The sequence below is a fragment of the Microtus oregoni genome, unplaced genomic scaffold, assembly GCF_018167655.1.
Source record: "Microtus oregoni isolate MIOR12 unplaced genomic scaffold, Mior012 000034F_ref0000314, whole genome shotgun sequence".
Lineage (NCBI taxonomy): Eukaryota > Metazoa > Chordata > Mammalia > Rodentia > Cricetidae > Microtus > Microtus oregoni.
The window spans coordinates 12,061,433-12,078,367 of record NW_024543093.1 but is presented as its reverse complement, the minus strand read 5'-3'; the positions used below and the strand labels follow the sequence as shown (position 1 = coordinate 12,078,367).

Here is a 16,935-nt window from a genome sequence, read left to right as displayed (position 1 = left end):
GGCCTGGGAACTGATGGCTTTCTGTCTACTTACATATTTTATATGTACTTCCTAAGGCTCTGAGAACTGGCCTAACAGGCCTCAGACATCACAAATCAGGGCAGGTTTCCAAGTCCAGATGTGTCTATCTTCCATCTTGGCTCTTCCCATCATGTCTACAATGACAGGTCTTCCCGGGGGCTCTCTGGAGCTGTGAACAAGACCCTTCCTGTGCATTTAAAACCCCAAGGTCTCCATTATTGACTACAGTGCAATCTGTCTACGTCATTGCTATCTGTTCTCTCCCTCCAGGTACGGGAGGTGACAAGGCACCTCATCCAAGTTTCAAATGAGGCTGTGACGGAAGATGACCAGTACTCTGATTTCCTGACAGCCTGGGGACAGTACATCGATCATGACATTGCCCTCACACCACAGAGCACCAGCACAGCAGCCTTCTGGGGAGGTGCCGACTGCCAGCTGACCTGTGAGAACCAAAATCCCTGCTTCCCCATACAGGTAATTCCCCTACACTCTTCCTTGATTATGAAACAATGTGTCTTTCTAAAAATTACACACACACACACACAAAAAAAAACAAAAAAACTTGAAATGAAATACAAAGTCTCCTTCTCTTGTCCTGTCCCCAGAAGCTTCCTTGGATATTCAATGCACTCCTGTGTAAAACATTATTTTGTATGTGAAAACTACCCTACAATTCCCAGGCATGCAGCGTGCATACTCTGAATCAGCAATAATTATTACCCCGCACTCCATATCATAATCAACACACATTTATTTTATGATTTAAGATTATAAAAGGGCCCAAGATTCCGAGGTGATATCTAGTCTCCCTTTTGCTACAGCTTCTCTCAAACTCCTCGGGGACCACGGCATGCTTGCCTTTCTACCGTTCCTCAGCAGCCTGCGGCACTGGGGACCAGGGAGCTCTCTTCGGCAACTTGTCTGCGGCCAATCCCAGGCAGCAGATGAATGGTTTGACCTCCTTTCTCGATGCATCCACTGTATACGGCAGCTCCCCTGGCACCGAGAAGCAGCTGCGCAACTGGAGCAGCTCCGCGGGCCTGTTGCGTGTCAACACACGCCACCTAGACTCAGGCCGCACCTACCTGCCCTTCGCATCTGTTGCCTGTGCCTCAGAGCCCGGTGCCCCACGTACCACCCGTACTCCCTGCTTCCTGGCTGGCGACGGCCGCGCAAGCGAGGTCCCTGCCCTGGCAGCAGTGCATACCCTGTGGCTGCGTGAGCACAACCGCTTGGCTGCTACATTCAAGGCCATCAACGCACACTGGAGTGCTGAGACCTCCTATCAGGAGGCTCGCAAGGTGGTGGGCGCGCTGCACCAGGTGCGTACCGTGCATGGCATGGGGGTAGGAGGCAGTACAGACAGGAACTAGTGCATACCCCTAAGGCGTGTCTGTGAGGCCACTGTGAGAGCCCTAAGGGTGTTGAGCAGGGTCACTGCTGGCTTACCAGTGGCTTCCAGTAGGACTAGCATGGTCTCTCTGAGTTTCTGGCAGAATCACCTTGGGATAGTCAAGTGGGGACATTTAAGGCACAAGTGTTTGTGAGCAAAATACTCCTGGTACCAGGGGCCTCCTCTTGGCTCCGTCCTCCCAGCACTGGATCACCCAGAGTAACCACAGAGCCACAGACCTTCTGCAGCCACAACTGTGTCTAGCAGCAACAGGTCCGTTCACTGGCTGCTACCTGGCAACCATAACTCTCGGAGCCTCATAGAGGCAGCTTGCATACTCCTTGGAGCAGCCCTATGAAGTGGGCACAGAGCTGGATTCTGGCATATTTGTGTGTTGGTAATAATGGAGATCCTAATTCTGTCAAGTTAAATTAAGAGTCAGTTTTTCTTTATTTCTATTAGAAACTGGTATTTTATTAAGCTAGCCAAATGATCATTTATGGCGCCCTTAAGATGTTACTTGTAGCTCTTTCATGAATGATAGATACTGATGTCCTCTTAGACCATCCTTGCCTACTTTATATACAAATGATGTATTGGGAGCTTTTCAGTTTAAGAACATGGTTCTTCTTTAGAAAGAACTACTGCATAATCATATCTATGAAACTGTAAGTTATTATTAGTCAACAAGCAGTCATAAATCCAAAAACTCAGGTTAAAAAAAAATAAAAATGATTAGAGCTGACAGAAAGTTCTGGCAACACAGCCCTGATTAACTACATGCTAATTTTTTCATTGTTAGATAATAACTATCATGTGCTTATTCTTTAAATCTTGACAGTTTTTAGGGTGAAAATAAATCTTCGTTGTGCATTTGCTACCCTGTAATTACTTAGAGTAAGGATAAGAAAGCTTTGGTGTGACTGAGGAGCTGCCCATGGCCAAGAACTGATTTCTGGGCTCCTTATCTGTGTGTGGTCTGATTTACCCTCTGGCCCTGTGTATGCTCCAGGGCTGTCTTCAGGAAACGCTGCTGGTCCTGTCTGTGGTTTACTGGAGTTTGACTCCATAGCCGTCCTCTATGGGCAGTGGCAGGTGACTCATTCCCGGAGGTCTGGTCCACAGAGGAGACCATCTTCCCTTCTCTTGTTAGCCGAGCTCACCAGCTGTCTGGAAACACGCAGCGACAACAGGATACTGAGTTGCGTTACTTCTCCCAGGCAAAGGTTGTCAGCTCAACACCTTGGGATCTTAAGCAGGGAAGCAGATGGTGGGTGGGTTTCTCCCTTTAAGCAAAAATGAGCCAGGAGCATGGAAATGTCATACAAAGCATTATGCAGACTGTTACCCACTGTGACTGAGTTATCAGCTCCTTGGGGTCGGGTTGTTCTTCAGTTTAGGAGGTTTGCTGTGGCTCCATCTTAGAAGATGATGTCTTTTTGTTTGTAGAGAGCTCAGGCACCGGGCAAGCAGAGCCATGACTGCTTACCTCAAATAACGTCTTAAGGTTTGGCAACTGAGACTAGGCGAACTCATTCAGATTAAGGAAAGGCATTTAAGAATCCTTAACATCTTGATTTCCACGCTTGCCAGAATTGTAGCAACAGCATCAGCAACATAGCTAAGCAAGCACTGGGCACTTGCTTAATACTAGGACAAGGTCGTGTTTAATTCTGTCAATAACAGAGTAAAAAGTCGCTATGCTTCATGTCCGAGACATGCAGTTTCTAAGAAGCGTTTTTCCCAAGGTTCCCAGCTACTGCGGAGCAGAGTTGCCCAGACACCCAAGACTGCAGTAAAAGAACCAGGTTGTCAGGGACGACACCCATCTATCCATCCATGCTCAGACTTGTTTTAAGATTTTTCTAGTTAACATTTATACTCCCTATTTACTTATATGTGAAATACTGACACACTTTGCAATCAATGGCATCTCAAGCGTTTTCTCAAAATGGATTATGGGAATAATTGAATGCATAGCTACATTAGAAGGTGGGTTTTTTAAAACTGAGTCTATAAGGTAGAAGGTTTAATTTTATGGTGGCTAAATATATAATCTGCAAAGTATAAATCTGGTTGGGACTTCCTTTGTGGCCCATTAATTACAATATTTGTAAATAGTTCCATATGTCACTGAAAATAATGTGGCTCTTTGATTTGGTTTTATTTGTTTGGATTTCTTTGTGAGCATAACATTTCACCTCCTTCTTAAAATAGGTTTTTTTTTTACTATAGAAATTCAAATCTGAAGTCATAACTCCTTCAACTTAACTTTCTGAATAAAAAGTATTAGATTTCTCAAAAAAAAAAACTGAGTCTATATAGCCCAGGCTTGCCTTGATCTCCTCATTGTCTGCTTTCTTTTTTTTATTTGATTGTTTTTATTGAGCTGTATGTTTTTCTCCACTCCCCTGCCTTCCTCCCCTCTCCCCTTCTACCCTCTCCAGTGACCCCCATACTCCCAGTTTACTCAGGAGCTCTTGTCTCTTTCTCCTTCCTATGTAGATCCCTGTGTGTCTCTTTCTCCTTCCTATGGAGATCCCTGTGTGTCTCTTTCTCCTTCCTATGTAGATCCCTGTGTGTCTCTTTCTCCTTCCTATGGAGATCCCTGTACGTCTCTTTCTCCTTCCTATGTAGATCCCTGTGTGTCTCTTTCTCCTTCCTATGTAGATCCCTGTACGTCTCTTTCTCCTTCCTATGTAGATCCCTGTGTGTCTCTTTCTCCTTCCTATGTAGATCCCTGTGTATCTCTTTCTCCTTCCTATGTAGATCCCTGTGTCTCTTTCTCCTCCCTATGTAGATCCCTGTGTGTCTCTTTCTCCTTCCTATGTAGATCCCTGTGTGTCTCTTTCTCCTCCCTATGTAGATCACTGTGTGTCTCTTTCTCCTTCCTATGTAGATCCCTGTACGTCTTTTTCTCCTTCCTATGTAGATCCCTGTGTGTCTCTTTCTCCTCCCTATGTAGATCCCGGTGTGTCTCTTTCTTCTTCCTATGTAGATCCCTGTACGTCTTTTTCTCCTTCCTATGTAGATCCCTGTGTGTATCTTTCTCCTTCCTATGTAGATCCCTGTGTGTCTCTTTCTCCTCCCTATGTAGATCCCTGTGTGTCTCTTTCTCCTTCCTATGTAGATCCCTGTGTGTCTCTTTCTCCTTCCTATGGAGATCCCTGTGTGTCTCTTTCTCCTCCCTATGTAGATCCCTGTGTGTCTCTTTCTCCTCCCTATGTAGATCCCTGTGTGTCTCTCTGAGGGCACCCTTTGTTGTCTAGGTTAAGAGCCAGTTTTAGAAACTCTATTTTAGGATTCTTTTTAAAAAACCAGAGGATCTTAAATAAAGATTCCTGTGAGTCATTTCTATGTCATTTGTGACATAGAAAACCATACAAGAAAGGAAGGAAGGCAGGGGAGGGGAGGGAAGTGAAGGAAGGCAGGCAGGCAGGCAGGCAGGCAGGCAGGCAGACAGACACAGCATTTACTCCACAGTCTCACTGGGTTGTTATGGAGAGATGAGTTATTTTACTCTATTCCAGTGGTTCTCAACCTGTGGGTCTCAGGGGCTGTTTATCAGCTATTAATATTATTATTCATAACAAAATTACAGCTATAAAGCAGCAATGAAATAATTTTAGTGGCTGGGGTCCCCACAACATGAGGAATTGTATTAAAGGGTCACAGCATCGGGCATGTTGAGAACCACTGCTCTATATTAACCTTCCTTCATTGTCAGGTTAGAACAAGCTCTGTGTTGGGCACTTGGCATAGCCCCTGTGTTGTCATAGAAACACCATGGGGAAGTATACTAGGTGGTTTGTGTGTCAACTTGACACAAGTTAAAATCACGGGAGGAAGGAGCCTCAGCTGAGGAAATGCCTCCTTGAGATCCAACTGTGTTGGGGGAGGCTGCTTGTTTGTTCCCAGATGCCCAGAGCTGAATCAACAGAAATTATATTAATTGCAATACTGTTTGACCAAAAGCTTAAGCGTATTTCTGGCTAACTTATATCCTAAGCTAACCCATCTCCGTTAATCTGTGTATCACCACATGGCTGCGTCTTACCGGGTAAAGTTTGTTCCCTGTGTCTACCTTCAGCAGGACAAATGACATCTCCCTGACTCCACCTCCCTCCCTCCCTCCCTCCCTCCCTCCCTCCCTCCCTCCCTCCCTATCTATCTATCTATATATCTTCCAGCCTGGCTATATTCTGTTAAGCCATTGGCCAAAAGCAGCTTCTTTATTAACCAATGGCAATAAAACCTATTCACAGCATACATCACCTCCCATATCACAGTTGTAGGATATTTTCTCCTTTAGTGATCAATGGGGGAGGGCACAGCCCATATTGGAAGGTGCCTGAGCTGCTAGCACTGGGTTCTATAAAAAGGTACGCTGAGCAAACCATAGGAAGTGAGCCACTAAGCAACACCCTTCCAAGGCCTCTGTGCTAACTTTTGCTCCAGGATCCTTCCCTGTCCGGACTTCTTCAGTGATGAACAGCAATGCTGAAATGTAAGCCTAATAAATTATTTCATCCCCAGCTTCCTTTTTGGTCATGGTGTTTCACCACAGAAACAGAAACCCTAAATCAGACAGGAAGATGACCTCAGTCTCATCTAACAAATAAGGAAGGAAGTTTGTTCTCCTGTGCATAGTTGTAAGGGGCAGCCCAGGAGTGCCTGCCCTACCATGGCCTCAGGCACCTAAAGACCAGGCATTAGCCAATGGGTTGCTGGGAGTAAGGAGGACATGAAGACAGGGAACATCAGGGGCTAAAAATCTTTACCAGCCCCATAGAAATGTCCAAATATCCCAGAACCTGTGTGTACACAGAGGTACACATTGGGTGTCTATCAGCTCTGGTTAGGAAATCATGTGCACTGTGTATACTGTATCTGGGCTCAGTATTTTGTGTGTTGTATGTCTGAGTGTTTGTCTCTGAGTTTGAACTGTGTTGTGCACCTGTTCTGTGTGTATGTTTCTGTAGTGGATTGTGTTTTATGTGTCTATTTCTAGTCATAGGTCTGTGCCTATGTTAAACTGGGTTAGATAAGAGAGTGGACATGAGAGAAGTTGGTCCATGAGTTGCACTGTGGGCTCTGCTGTCTGGGGAGTTTGGGCAAGTGTGGCAGCCGCACTGTGAATGCAGTGACCTATGATGATGTTTGTATCGACTTCCCTTGGAAAGAGTGGGCTTTGGTGGATCCTTTTCAGAAGAATCTCTGCAAAGATGTGATGCTGGAAACCTTCAGGAACCTCACTGCTATAGGCTACACCTGGGAAGAGCATATGGAAGAACACTGTAAAAGTTATAGAAGATGTGGAAGGTATTCCAGATGTCACAATGGATAGAGGTCTTGTGAGAACAGGAGTGTGTAAAGAAGCAGTGTACTTCTCTTTCCTTGAAAAATGAGAAGATATATCGCATCCCCCACTTTAAGTAGACTTGATTAATATGATACAACCTTGCAGTTAATTGGTTTTCCAACTTCATTGAGAATACATCAAAAACTCACGGATGAAGAGTCTTTTGAGCCCGAGGAATGTGGAAATTCTTCTGTTTGTCCTGACTCAGCAAGCAAATGTAGTATGACTCACAGTCTAGAAAAATAATTCATGACTGAAAGCAGTGGTAAAACTCTGAGTTTTTCCAGTTCTCTTCAAGCATGTGAAAAACTCACATGAAAAGAAGGTACTGCACATGTGAGTCATGGAATAAAGGCTCTTCCCATCACAGGTATCTTCAAAGACAAAAAGGAACCCACAACAAAGAAGAATATGGATATAAAGAAAGCCATCAAACCTTGAGGTCTGATGCCGCTTTACAATCAGACAAAGTCAAAAAATAATTCATCCCAGTGAAAAGATTCATCAGTGTAATGAATGTGATAGATCTTTCACATGAGCCAATTTATCTTCATGAATGTGTGAGATGTCATACCGGAAAGAAACCCTGTGAATATATTCAATATGGTAAAGCCTTTGCATGCCACAGTCATCTTCCAAGTCATGAAATAAGTCATACTAGGGAGAAACCTGTAAACGTAAGCAATGTGTTAAATCCTTCATGTGGTCTCCAAAGGCATAAAATACACACACTGGAGAGAAACCCTACAAATGTAATGAATGTGATAAAACCTTCTCTACACAGTGTACTCTACAAATACATAGAGGAACACATACTGGAGAGAAATCTATGAATGTAGTCAGTGTGGTACTTTTCATGTCATAGACATCTTCGAATACATACAAGAATACATACTGGAGAAACCCTAAAAATGCAATGAACGTGGGAAAGACTTTGTATAGCCCAGTCATCTTCATCCTCAAAGTCATGAAAGAATTCATACTGGAGAGAAACCCTAGGAACGAAATGTATGTGGTGAAGTCTGCATTTCTCTAGTCTCTGAATACATGTATGTATGCTGGTTCCCAAGAAGGTTAGACCATGTGATCTTGTAGCAAGTGTTACAAGTTGTCAAAATCCTGACCTTGGTTTTAGGAATGAGCTTGTCTTAACTGCTTGGCCATGTGTCTATCCCTGTAAACATTTTAAAGCATTAATATATAAACTTGACATCAGGAAAGAGATGAGAACTCATAGAAAGAAAAAGTCCTGTTTATGTAAACAATTCAATAAAGACTTTGGACATGACAGTTATCTTCAGTTTCAAGGAGACAAAAAGCTTGTTTCATCTCTTTTTTCATCACGTTCTTGAAGTAAGTAAATTAATACCAAGTTCACTAAGCACCAATGGTGAGATCACAGCATTGCAGCTTCCATTTTGCAACATATGAGTTATATATTAAAGTGTGTCGCGTGGCAAATCTACTTAACCAAGTTCATTTTGTGTTCCTTATAGTCCTTCAGTGACTTTAGTGTATATTTGATTGTACTTTTACTTACTGGCATATATATTTTTTGCTGCTATCTATAGAATTGGATGCCCATCATCTAAGTGGTCCATTGTTTAATTAAATATGGGCCAATGTGTGATCATACTTTTCAAGTCAAGGTGTCTGTGAGAGAGGGGTAGTCAGTTGTCTACTGGTTTTATGTTCATGTATTCACAAATCCCCTTGAAATGTTGTTATCCAGCCTGGCTTGTTTGTCAGTGATTAATCAAGACTCCATTTGAACTCATAATTCTCATGTGTCGGCCTCCTGAGTACAAGTACTTGGGAAGACGAGTACCCCCGGCATGTCTCACTTTGTGAACATGTTTTAATGATGCTAATGTTAAAATACTTGATAGAAGAGACTATAAGAAACATTAAGCACCTCGTGTGAGTATCCAAAGCAGCATTTCCATCTAAATGGAAGAGATGTAATAAAGTAGGAAAATCAGCCATCAACTGTGTATCTCATAACAAACCTTGATGTGTGTGGTGGTTTTAAAGAAAAAGGCCCTCAAAGGGAGTGGTACTATTAGTAGGCGTGGCCTTGTCAGAGTAGGTGTGGTCTTGTTTGAGGAAGTTTGTCAATGTATAAGTGAGCTTCGAGTTCTCACATATGCTCAAGTCATGCCCAGAGACAGACAGCATCCTGCTGCCTTTGGATCATGATGTAAGGACTCTCAGCTCCAGCGCCGTATCTGCCTGCATGGTGCCTCCCTTTCTTCCATGATTATGAAGGACTAAACTGAACTGTAAGTGAGCCACGCCATTAAATGTTTTCCTTTATATGATTTGCCATGGTCATGGTGTCTCTCCACTCCAATAGAAACTCTAAGACAATGTGCTATGGAAATATGTATATACTTTTGACATTCCATGCTGCTTCTTGTCTCCATTACTTATAGTTGGTATTTCTTCTTGAAGAGCCATTGCCTTCTCGGAGAATTATCTAGAGATGACAAATAAAATGTATTGATGATGTAATTTATTTTTTTAATTTTTCTGTATTGATATCTATTTTTAGCTCATGGCAGATATATGAAAACTAGAAGACAAATTCATAGGGTATACTTTTGGCCATCTTTATATGGTGATGAAGGTCACCAGCCTTGCCCTCCACAAACAAGCCCCACTGAGCCATCTCCCTAATGCTCAGATAAGATTAGCTGATGCATTACATTAGTGAGCTATTGTGTTTTCAGAGGATAAACATGTTGTCAACTAAAGACAGAACAAAATTGCACCATTTGAATAATAAATCCTATTTGCAAATGAAAAAAAAGTAGAAATAGGATATACAAAACTTTGAAACTGGAGCTTATAATTAACACTGAGTGAAAGTACTTCACCGAGTAGCTCTAACCTTGCCTGATGGGCGTGTGTAAACAGACGGTTTGCTGTTAATCGCTGTGTGCTCCCACAAAGAACCTCACATCAGTACCTGTGAGGGCAGAGCCAAAGCGATTTTGGATAGTTTTAGGACAAGACCAGGAGCCCCAAAGTCCTGCTGTTTTCAAGGAGGTGGCCCAAAGTTAGGATTTATTTGTACTGGTGGGGGGGCATTAAATGGCAGTAAGAGCTCCCACTCCCAGAGCTGGCTGCATTCTCCTTGTCCTAGGAGAAGAATCTATGATGATTCTGTCCCTGGCTGACTTCCAGGCCTGGCCAATGGTGGATATCAGTTTGTCAGCTCCATAGGGAGAGGGGTGTAGGCCTAGTACTTTTCGTTCTTCTTTCCAAGCAGCTAGAATGTCCTGGCAAGTGTAGGTATCTTGTGAATATGTACGGAGTTTCTACAGAGGTTAAAGTCCCAGGAATAATCCCAGGAGGAGTCTCTTTCCCTACTGCTTCTTCCAGAGTCTAGACTAAGTGAGAGTTGGCCAGTCACCCAAGGAAGGCACAGGGAACCACAAGTGACCATTCACGTGATACAAAAGTAATGTGATGAGTGAGGGCCATGGTTGCATGTTTCTTCTGAGTAAATCTCTGCAATATTGGTGGTGAGGCTCCTCTGGGATGCCCTGACACAAGCCCAATAATTGTAAAATAGAGGGTGTGGTTCTGCATATCTGAGGATCTCTGCTGACCTGAACATTAATCATCCAGCGGCCTATTTTTGATAGGAAAGTGATAACTGTCTCAATGAACAGGAAAGATGCTCTCAGATTTCTGTATTCTTTGCTACTTGTATTTATTTTAATGTTCCTATGGGTTGTGCCTTACCTGATGGGCATGTCCCCCCACACCTCTGCCTGCATCTGTGGACTGTGTCCTTCTCTTGGAAGCTCACCAATCCTATGATGTTCTATCACAAGAATGCCCAGGCAGACTTTCTCCCTATTGCTTTATCTTTGATCTCCAATTGGCCTGCAGGCATCCTTGAGCTTTGCTGAAAACCTTCCCTGCTCAGAGAACACCTGTCTCCTTCTCTATAGATCATCACCATGAGGGATTATATCCCCAAGATCCTGGGTCCCGATGCCTTCAGGCAGTACGTGGGCCCCTATGAAGGCTACGACCCCACTGTGAACCCTACCGTTTCCAATGTCTTCTCTACTGCTGCTTTCCGCTTTGGCCACGCCGCAGTCCATCCACTGGTGAGACGGCTAGATACTGACTTCCAGGACCACACAGACCTCCCCAGGCTGCAGCTGCATGATGTCTTCTTCAGGCCCTGGAGGCTGATCCAGGAAGGTATGCCCGTACTCCTGACATGAGCCTATAGCTAAGCACACCCAGGGTGGCCCTGCATGAGACTTTACCTTCTATGCTGGCTGGTTAAGCTAATGCTATCTACTTTTTCAGTGTTATTTAGAGGGCATAAATATATTCAAAGCCTTTTTCACATATGTACCTATGTGGCATGTTTTTTTGTGCTCTGGGGCATGTGTGTGCAAATACAGGCTGGAGGACAGTCTCCCGTGTCATCCTTAGAAAAGCAATCTACTTCCTTTGAGAAAGGTCTCTCATTGACCGGAAGTTCACCAATTAATCTAGACTGACCGAACAGCAAGCCACAAGAATCGCTGACTCTGCCTCCACAAGATCAGAATTACAAGCTCTCACCATTACACCCTACAATTATTGCCCTGGGTTCTGAGGAGCAAATTCAGATTTTTGGGCCTGCTTTGCATTGTACTTTACTGATTGAACCATTCCCCAGGGCAGTGCTCAAAGGTTTTTAGAAGGTGAAGTTTCCTGAGAAATGCCTTGACTCACATCTGGAGCTCTTCAGTACTCAGAATAAATGATCTAGATATAGAGTGCGCGCTCTCTCCCTTTCTCTCTCACCTCTTTCAGACTCTTCTTCTCCTTCTCCCTCTTTTCTTCCTCTCTCACCTCTCTTACACTCTTTTCTCCCGCTATCTCTTCTCTCTTTCTCTCTCTTTCCTTTTCCCTCTCTCTCCTTCTCCCCTCTCTCCCTCCCTCTCCTCCTCCCCTACCTCCTCCCCCCTCCCCATTCCCTCTCAGCAGACAGACAGGTAGTAGTGTCCTGGTAGTCATGCCTTATAGAGGGGTGCTGTCAATTTCTTCATCACCAAGAACTATACCTGTTCTCTGATGAGACCAGCACTGTGAGCTGCAGGATGCATGCATTTTGTAAAAATGAAAGAAAAAAAACCCTGTAGTTCTCTGGGGGATTGTTTTCATGCTACTCCACAGTTTTACTTTCTATTCTTATTCCCATGTTCTTTCTCTCCCTCTGATAATTTCTAAACGGTCTCAAGAGTACGTTCGGGGATGGTGGAGGATAGAGATGATGGCAGCTGACAGTATGTTCTCTCACCACTGATAATAAAATTGCTACCATGCAGAACATGAGGAGAGATGCTTGGGATCTTCCAAGTCACCTTACCCAATTCAAAATACATTGTACATTTGCCTTTGGTGTGCACCTAAGGTAACTGGCCTCTCTTAGTTGATGCTATTGCATGTAATTCTGAATTCAGACAGCTAAGGGTAGGCAAGACCTGGGAGCTTGGTGGTTTGCTTCCTTTGAGGCCTTCTATGAGGTGACCCAGACTTCAGTTGGTAACAGAGCAAGGTCCGTGAGAAACAGTTTACCAGAACCAGGCCGCATCTTACTGTTCCACACAGTGGAGTCCAGAGAATATTTCTCTGGGCTCTAAACCAGCAGTTCTCAATCTGTAAACTGATGCCGCCTTTGGGGGTCAAAAGACCATTTCCCTGGGGTCTCACCTGAAACCACTGTTATGATTCATAACAGTAGCAAAATCACAATTTTGAAGTAATGTTAAAAATAAATTATGGTTGGGGGTCACCACAACTTGAGGAACTGTATTATTAAAGGATTGCAGCATTAGGAATGTTGAGAACTACTTCTCTAAACATTTTGCTGCTGAAAAATAAATGATGAATCTCAGTAATGTGGCCCTGCCTGTGTCTAGGCCCCAAGGTGTTGAAGGTGCATCCTCAGCACTAAGTTGCCAATAACCACAGTGTCCTAAAGAACCTGGAACACTTTCAAAACTGTGAAAGGTGATTTGGTGAAGCTGCACAGACAATGGTTAAGAATAAACCTGCTTTATAACTGAGAATCTATCCATTGTCCCCAAAACTCAGCAGGGACCTAGGGACCTCACTGACCTGTGTATTATTTTTTCAGGTGGCTTGGACCCAATCGTGAGAGGCCTCCTGGCAAGACCAGCCAAGCTGCAGGTACAGGAGCAGCTGATGAATGAGGAGCTGACTGAGAAGCTCTTCGTGTTGTCTAATGCTGGCACCTTGGATCTGGCATCGCTTAACTTGCAGAGGGGCCGTGACCATGGCTTACCAGGTCTGTCTGGTCTCTAGACTGTATGCCTCAGTATGTTTTGGGGGAAGGACTCTCTGGTTCATTGTCTGGGGTAAAGTGAAACACACCCACAAGTCTATTGCACTGCCAGCTTCAGAGGAATAGATTGGTGTTTTATTGTTCAGTTGCTTGGCTGGCTTTTGTGTTTTTATATGAGTTTTTACTACGTTGCTCAGGCTAGATTCAAACTCATGATCCTTCTGCTTCAGCCTTCCTGGTAACTTGGATAAGAGGTATGTGCCAGGCCTATAACTATATATCTACCTGTAAACCGACTGCCCTGCACCCTGTGAGAACCACACAAGAGTCTGTGTGCCTTTCTATGATTTGTGTCCAAGATGCCTCTTCTGGTGTGTTTCCTTGTATGGCCTGGGGACAAATCCCAGTCTTAGAAGGGCATCCAACTACAGAACTCACCCAGGACCCTGTTGGAGTCCCTACCACAGAAGTCTGTGGAGTCCCTGGGTTCCCTAGGAAATGCTACACTGATGCTTTGTCTAACCCAGTGGCCCACTCAGAGGACCAGTGGCCAGTATCCTAAATACATGCAGCAGAAAAAGCCCCCAAGTTCAGCGGCTATTACTATGATTGTAGGGTGTAGTTGGTGCTGTCCTGTGTCATTCTTCCCTCACCACAGCCACCAAAAAGATGAGAGTAACTTGGGTTTGAAGAGCAAATCCATACAGGAAAGATACAGAAAAGGGACCCTTTGCTTGTATTGGAAGACCACACACCTTCTGTACACCACCCTGAACTCTAGGTGCACCTGCTTATCTGAGCTGTGGAAGTATACAGCTGCTACATGTGGCCCTTGAAAAATCTCTCTCCCAATTTTTGAGTGTAATTCAATTGCTTTTCATTCTTCAATGATCCTGAAAGATATTTAATGAAGTAACTGAAATATTCTCCAACCTCTGTGGCAAGCAGTGGGAATATATGTTTCTGGATAAATCAAATCCACCGATTTTATTTTGCTTGTCATAAGATTGTGGGATCTGGGAGGTCTGCCCTAAAACAGACTGTGATGAAGTAGAAATGCTATGGAATTCATCAAAACTAGGTAGACAGGAAAGGAGGAGCCTGTTACCTTGCTATATAGCTCCTGAGAAAGATAACTGAGGTGACCCATCTGGAATGAGAGAAAAAATAGGGGGATGACCAGAGAGTTGTCCCTCACCAGGTCCAGCATGTACAACAGACCTTGAGTTGAGATAGAACAGACTCGTTGGCCAGGAAGTTCAGGAGCTATGACTCTGAAAAAGGTGGTACGGTGATTAGCTGTATCAAATATAAATATACACTCTCTCTCTCTCTCTCTCTCTCTCTCTCTCTCTCTTTCACACACACACACACACACACACACACACACACACACCCCACCACCACCACCATCATTAAATAGATACCAGCTTCTCCTAAATCAGAATGGAGGGAGCTGCTATCATTGAGGATTGACTCAATACCTTCGGATGGCAGCATTCACAAACCAGTTTTTAAATTCCCACTGCTGATTTTTCTTCACTTTGTGTGTATAAGAGAGTGCCTATGCTTGTGAATGTGTGTGTGTGCGCGCGCGTGTGTGCTCTTGTTCTCCATAAGCTCTCAGTGTCCTCCTGGAGCATCAACAGGTCTGAAGAGGGTGGGGCTGTCACCACAGTTCAGTAGGAGAAGACTGGTCCAATTATAGTATGAACTCACTAAAGTATCTTGACTTGGCACCCTTTCTATCCTAACTCACCCCCAAAATACACTCTTTATAAGACCCCTAAGTCTGTGCTGCATGGCCTGTTTTGTTAAACCCCATAGGTTTGAAAGTCATACCACAATAACACAATGGTCACTCTGCATCAGGGAATGGCAGACAGGGCTATGTCTCTGCAACTCTAGCTTCCAGGGATCAACCCTGGGTAGACTAGTGAACTCTAAGTCCCTGTAAAAACAAACTAGCCCCTCTTTCTTGTACAGGCTACAACGAATGGAGAGAGTTCTGTGGCTTGTCACGCCTGAAAACACCAGCTGAGCTGAGCAGGGCCATTACCAACCAAACTGTGGTCAACAAGATCATGGAGCTGTACAAGCACACAGACAACATCGACGTCTGGATGGGAGGCCTGGCTGAAACCTTCCCGCCGGGGGCCCGCACTGGCCCTCTGTTTGCATGTATCATTGGGAAACAGATGAAAGCCCTGAGGGATGGAGACAGGTGATTACCTGTGGAAAGCCTCTCCATTCGGGGCAAAGCATGCTGGATATAACAGAGTGTTCTACATAAGGCTCATGTAAAGCAGCTAGATCTGGGATCAAGCGCTTATATGTGACCTTGGGAAGGTTTTCTCTCAAACAAACCATTCCCAACCCTAAAACAATGTTGACACCAAACAAAAGGACCACAAGACGTATAGAATATCCTGTTCACTTAGAAATATTGCTGTTGTAGCCGGGCGGTGGTGGTGCACGCCTTTAATCCCAGCAGTCTGGAGGCAGAGGCAGGCGGATCTTTGTGAGTTAGAGGCCAGTCTGGTCTATACGAGCTTGTCCCAGGATAGGCTCCGAAGCTACAGAAAAAAAAACCTATCTCGGAAAAAAAGAAAAGAAAAAGAAATATTACTGTTGTTTTCCCATATTACTAGTCATGTGTATGAGAAGGCACATAACAAAATTCAAACTGTGACAATCTATCGTGTCCATCTTGGCCATTCGCTGGCACTGCTGACACTGGACAGGTAGCCCTGCCTTAATGTAGATGTGGATCCCAGCTGGTACCCAGGAGCAGAATGTGGCTGAAAAGAGTCCGGCCCACTCCCCACCACGCCTCCCGCTCCATCCCCACACAGCTGGCTGAGGCTCCTGCCTGTCTTGCACTTGCTTCTTCCTCCATTTCAGTCTAGAATTTTGAGCTCCCCCAGAGGGGGCGAGAGAAAGCAGGTGTGTTACACCTGTGCACCTCATGAGCTGACACCAGATGGTGATTAAGGGTATGCGGTGAAACATTAGAATCATAGAAGCACGAGGGAAGAACAAAGGAAGCATTTCTTTCTTTCTTTTAGATAGTTACCCCTATACTAGATTCTGTCTTCTTGCCTGCCTGCCTCCATCCATCCCTCTCTCCCTATAAGACTGCTTTTCATAAGTGTCTCAGCTTTTAGACACAGCCTTAGGATTCTTTCCTTACCTTTGCTATGAATGTTGCCGTAAATTTCTGGGACACAGCATCTCACAGAGATGAGACACCTGGAAGAAATCCTGGGGGAGTTTATCTCCTTTGAAACTATATCTTTAGAAAAATCATATAGCTTGACATAATTAGGGAATGAGAAGACACAAACTTTGGAGGCAGGTCATTTCCTGGACTCCCTTGAGTATGACATGGTCTTTGGGTCAAGTCCAGTGGCAAAGTCCAAGAGGCTCTGGTAGCTGCTGTGGTGATATGGTGATTCCTAACTCTTGTGTTTATGACTGAGTGTCCCCAAAAGGCAACTCTTCCATCAGGCAACTGATAGAAGATTCCTTCCCATGCTGTCCAAGCCCTTTTGCAGATTTCAGTTCCTTCCCACAAGCCAAGAATGTGTTCCCAACTAGGAATGGAGATGGTCTTTATACAGTAAACAGCTATGGGAAACTGGAGCTTTGTCCATGCTATTCACATTCATAGGAAGAACTGACATTATTGCCTTTCTTTGTCAGTCCTGGCCTGGAGGGAAGGACAAGAACAACACTTGGACCTTGGGCTGAATGGCCGGCACCTCTTCCTGTGGCTGACTTTTCTGTTATCCCACTTGTTTCTGAGGCAGGGATGCACCCAAACAGGCA

The 16,935-nt window shown here is 44.4% G+C and overlaps 2 protein-coding genes across 2 annotated transcripts in view; both read left to right on the top strand.

The window, feature by feature from the left end:
• Tpo (thyroid peroxidase) overlaps window positions 1-16,935 on the top strand; it is an 81,693-nt gene that overhangs the window by 45,060 nt on the left and 19,698 nt on the right. The window contains exons 7-11 of the mRNA XM_041630162.1: window positions 292-498; window positions 846-1,346; window positions 10,745-11,003; window positions 12,937-13,107; window positions 15,091-15,328. Coding sequence (XP_041486096.1) covers window positions 292-498; window positions 846-1,346; window positions 10,745-11,003; window positions 12,937-13,107; window positions 15,091-15,328 — 1,376 coding nt within the window. The remainder of the gene's footprint in view (window positions 1-291; window positions 499-845; window positions 1,347-10,744; window positions 11,004-12,936; window positions 13,108-15,090; window positions 15,329-16,935) is intronic.
• On the top strand, window positions 5,460-10,692 carry LOC121432466 (zinc finger protein 431-like). The gene is made up of 3 exons (XM_041630457.1): window positions 5,460-5,477; window positions 6,537-6,739; window positions 10,683-10,692. Exons 1-3 carry the CDS (start codon window positions 5,460-5,462, stop codon window positions 10,690-10,692), a joined length of 231 nt encoding a protein of 76 aa, XP_041486391.1.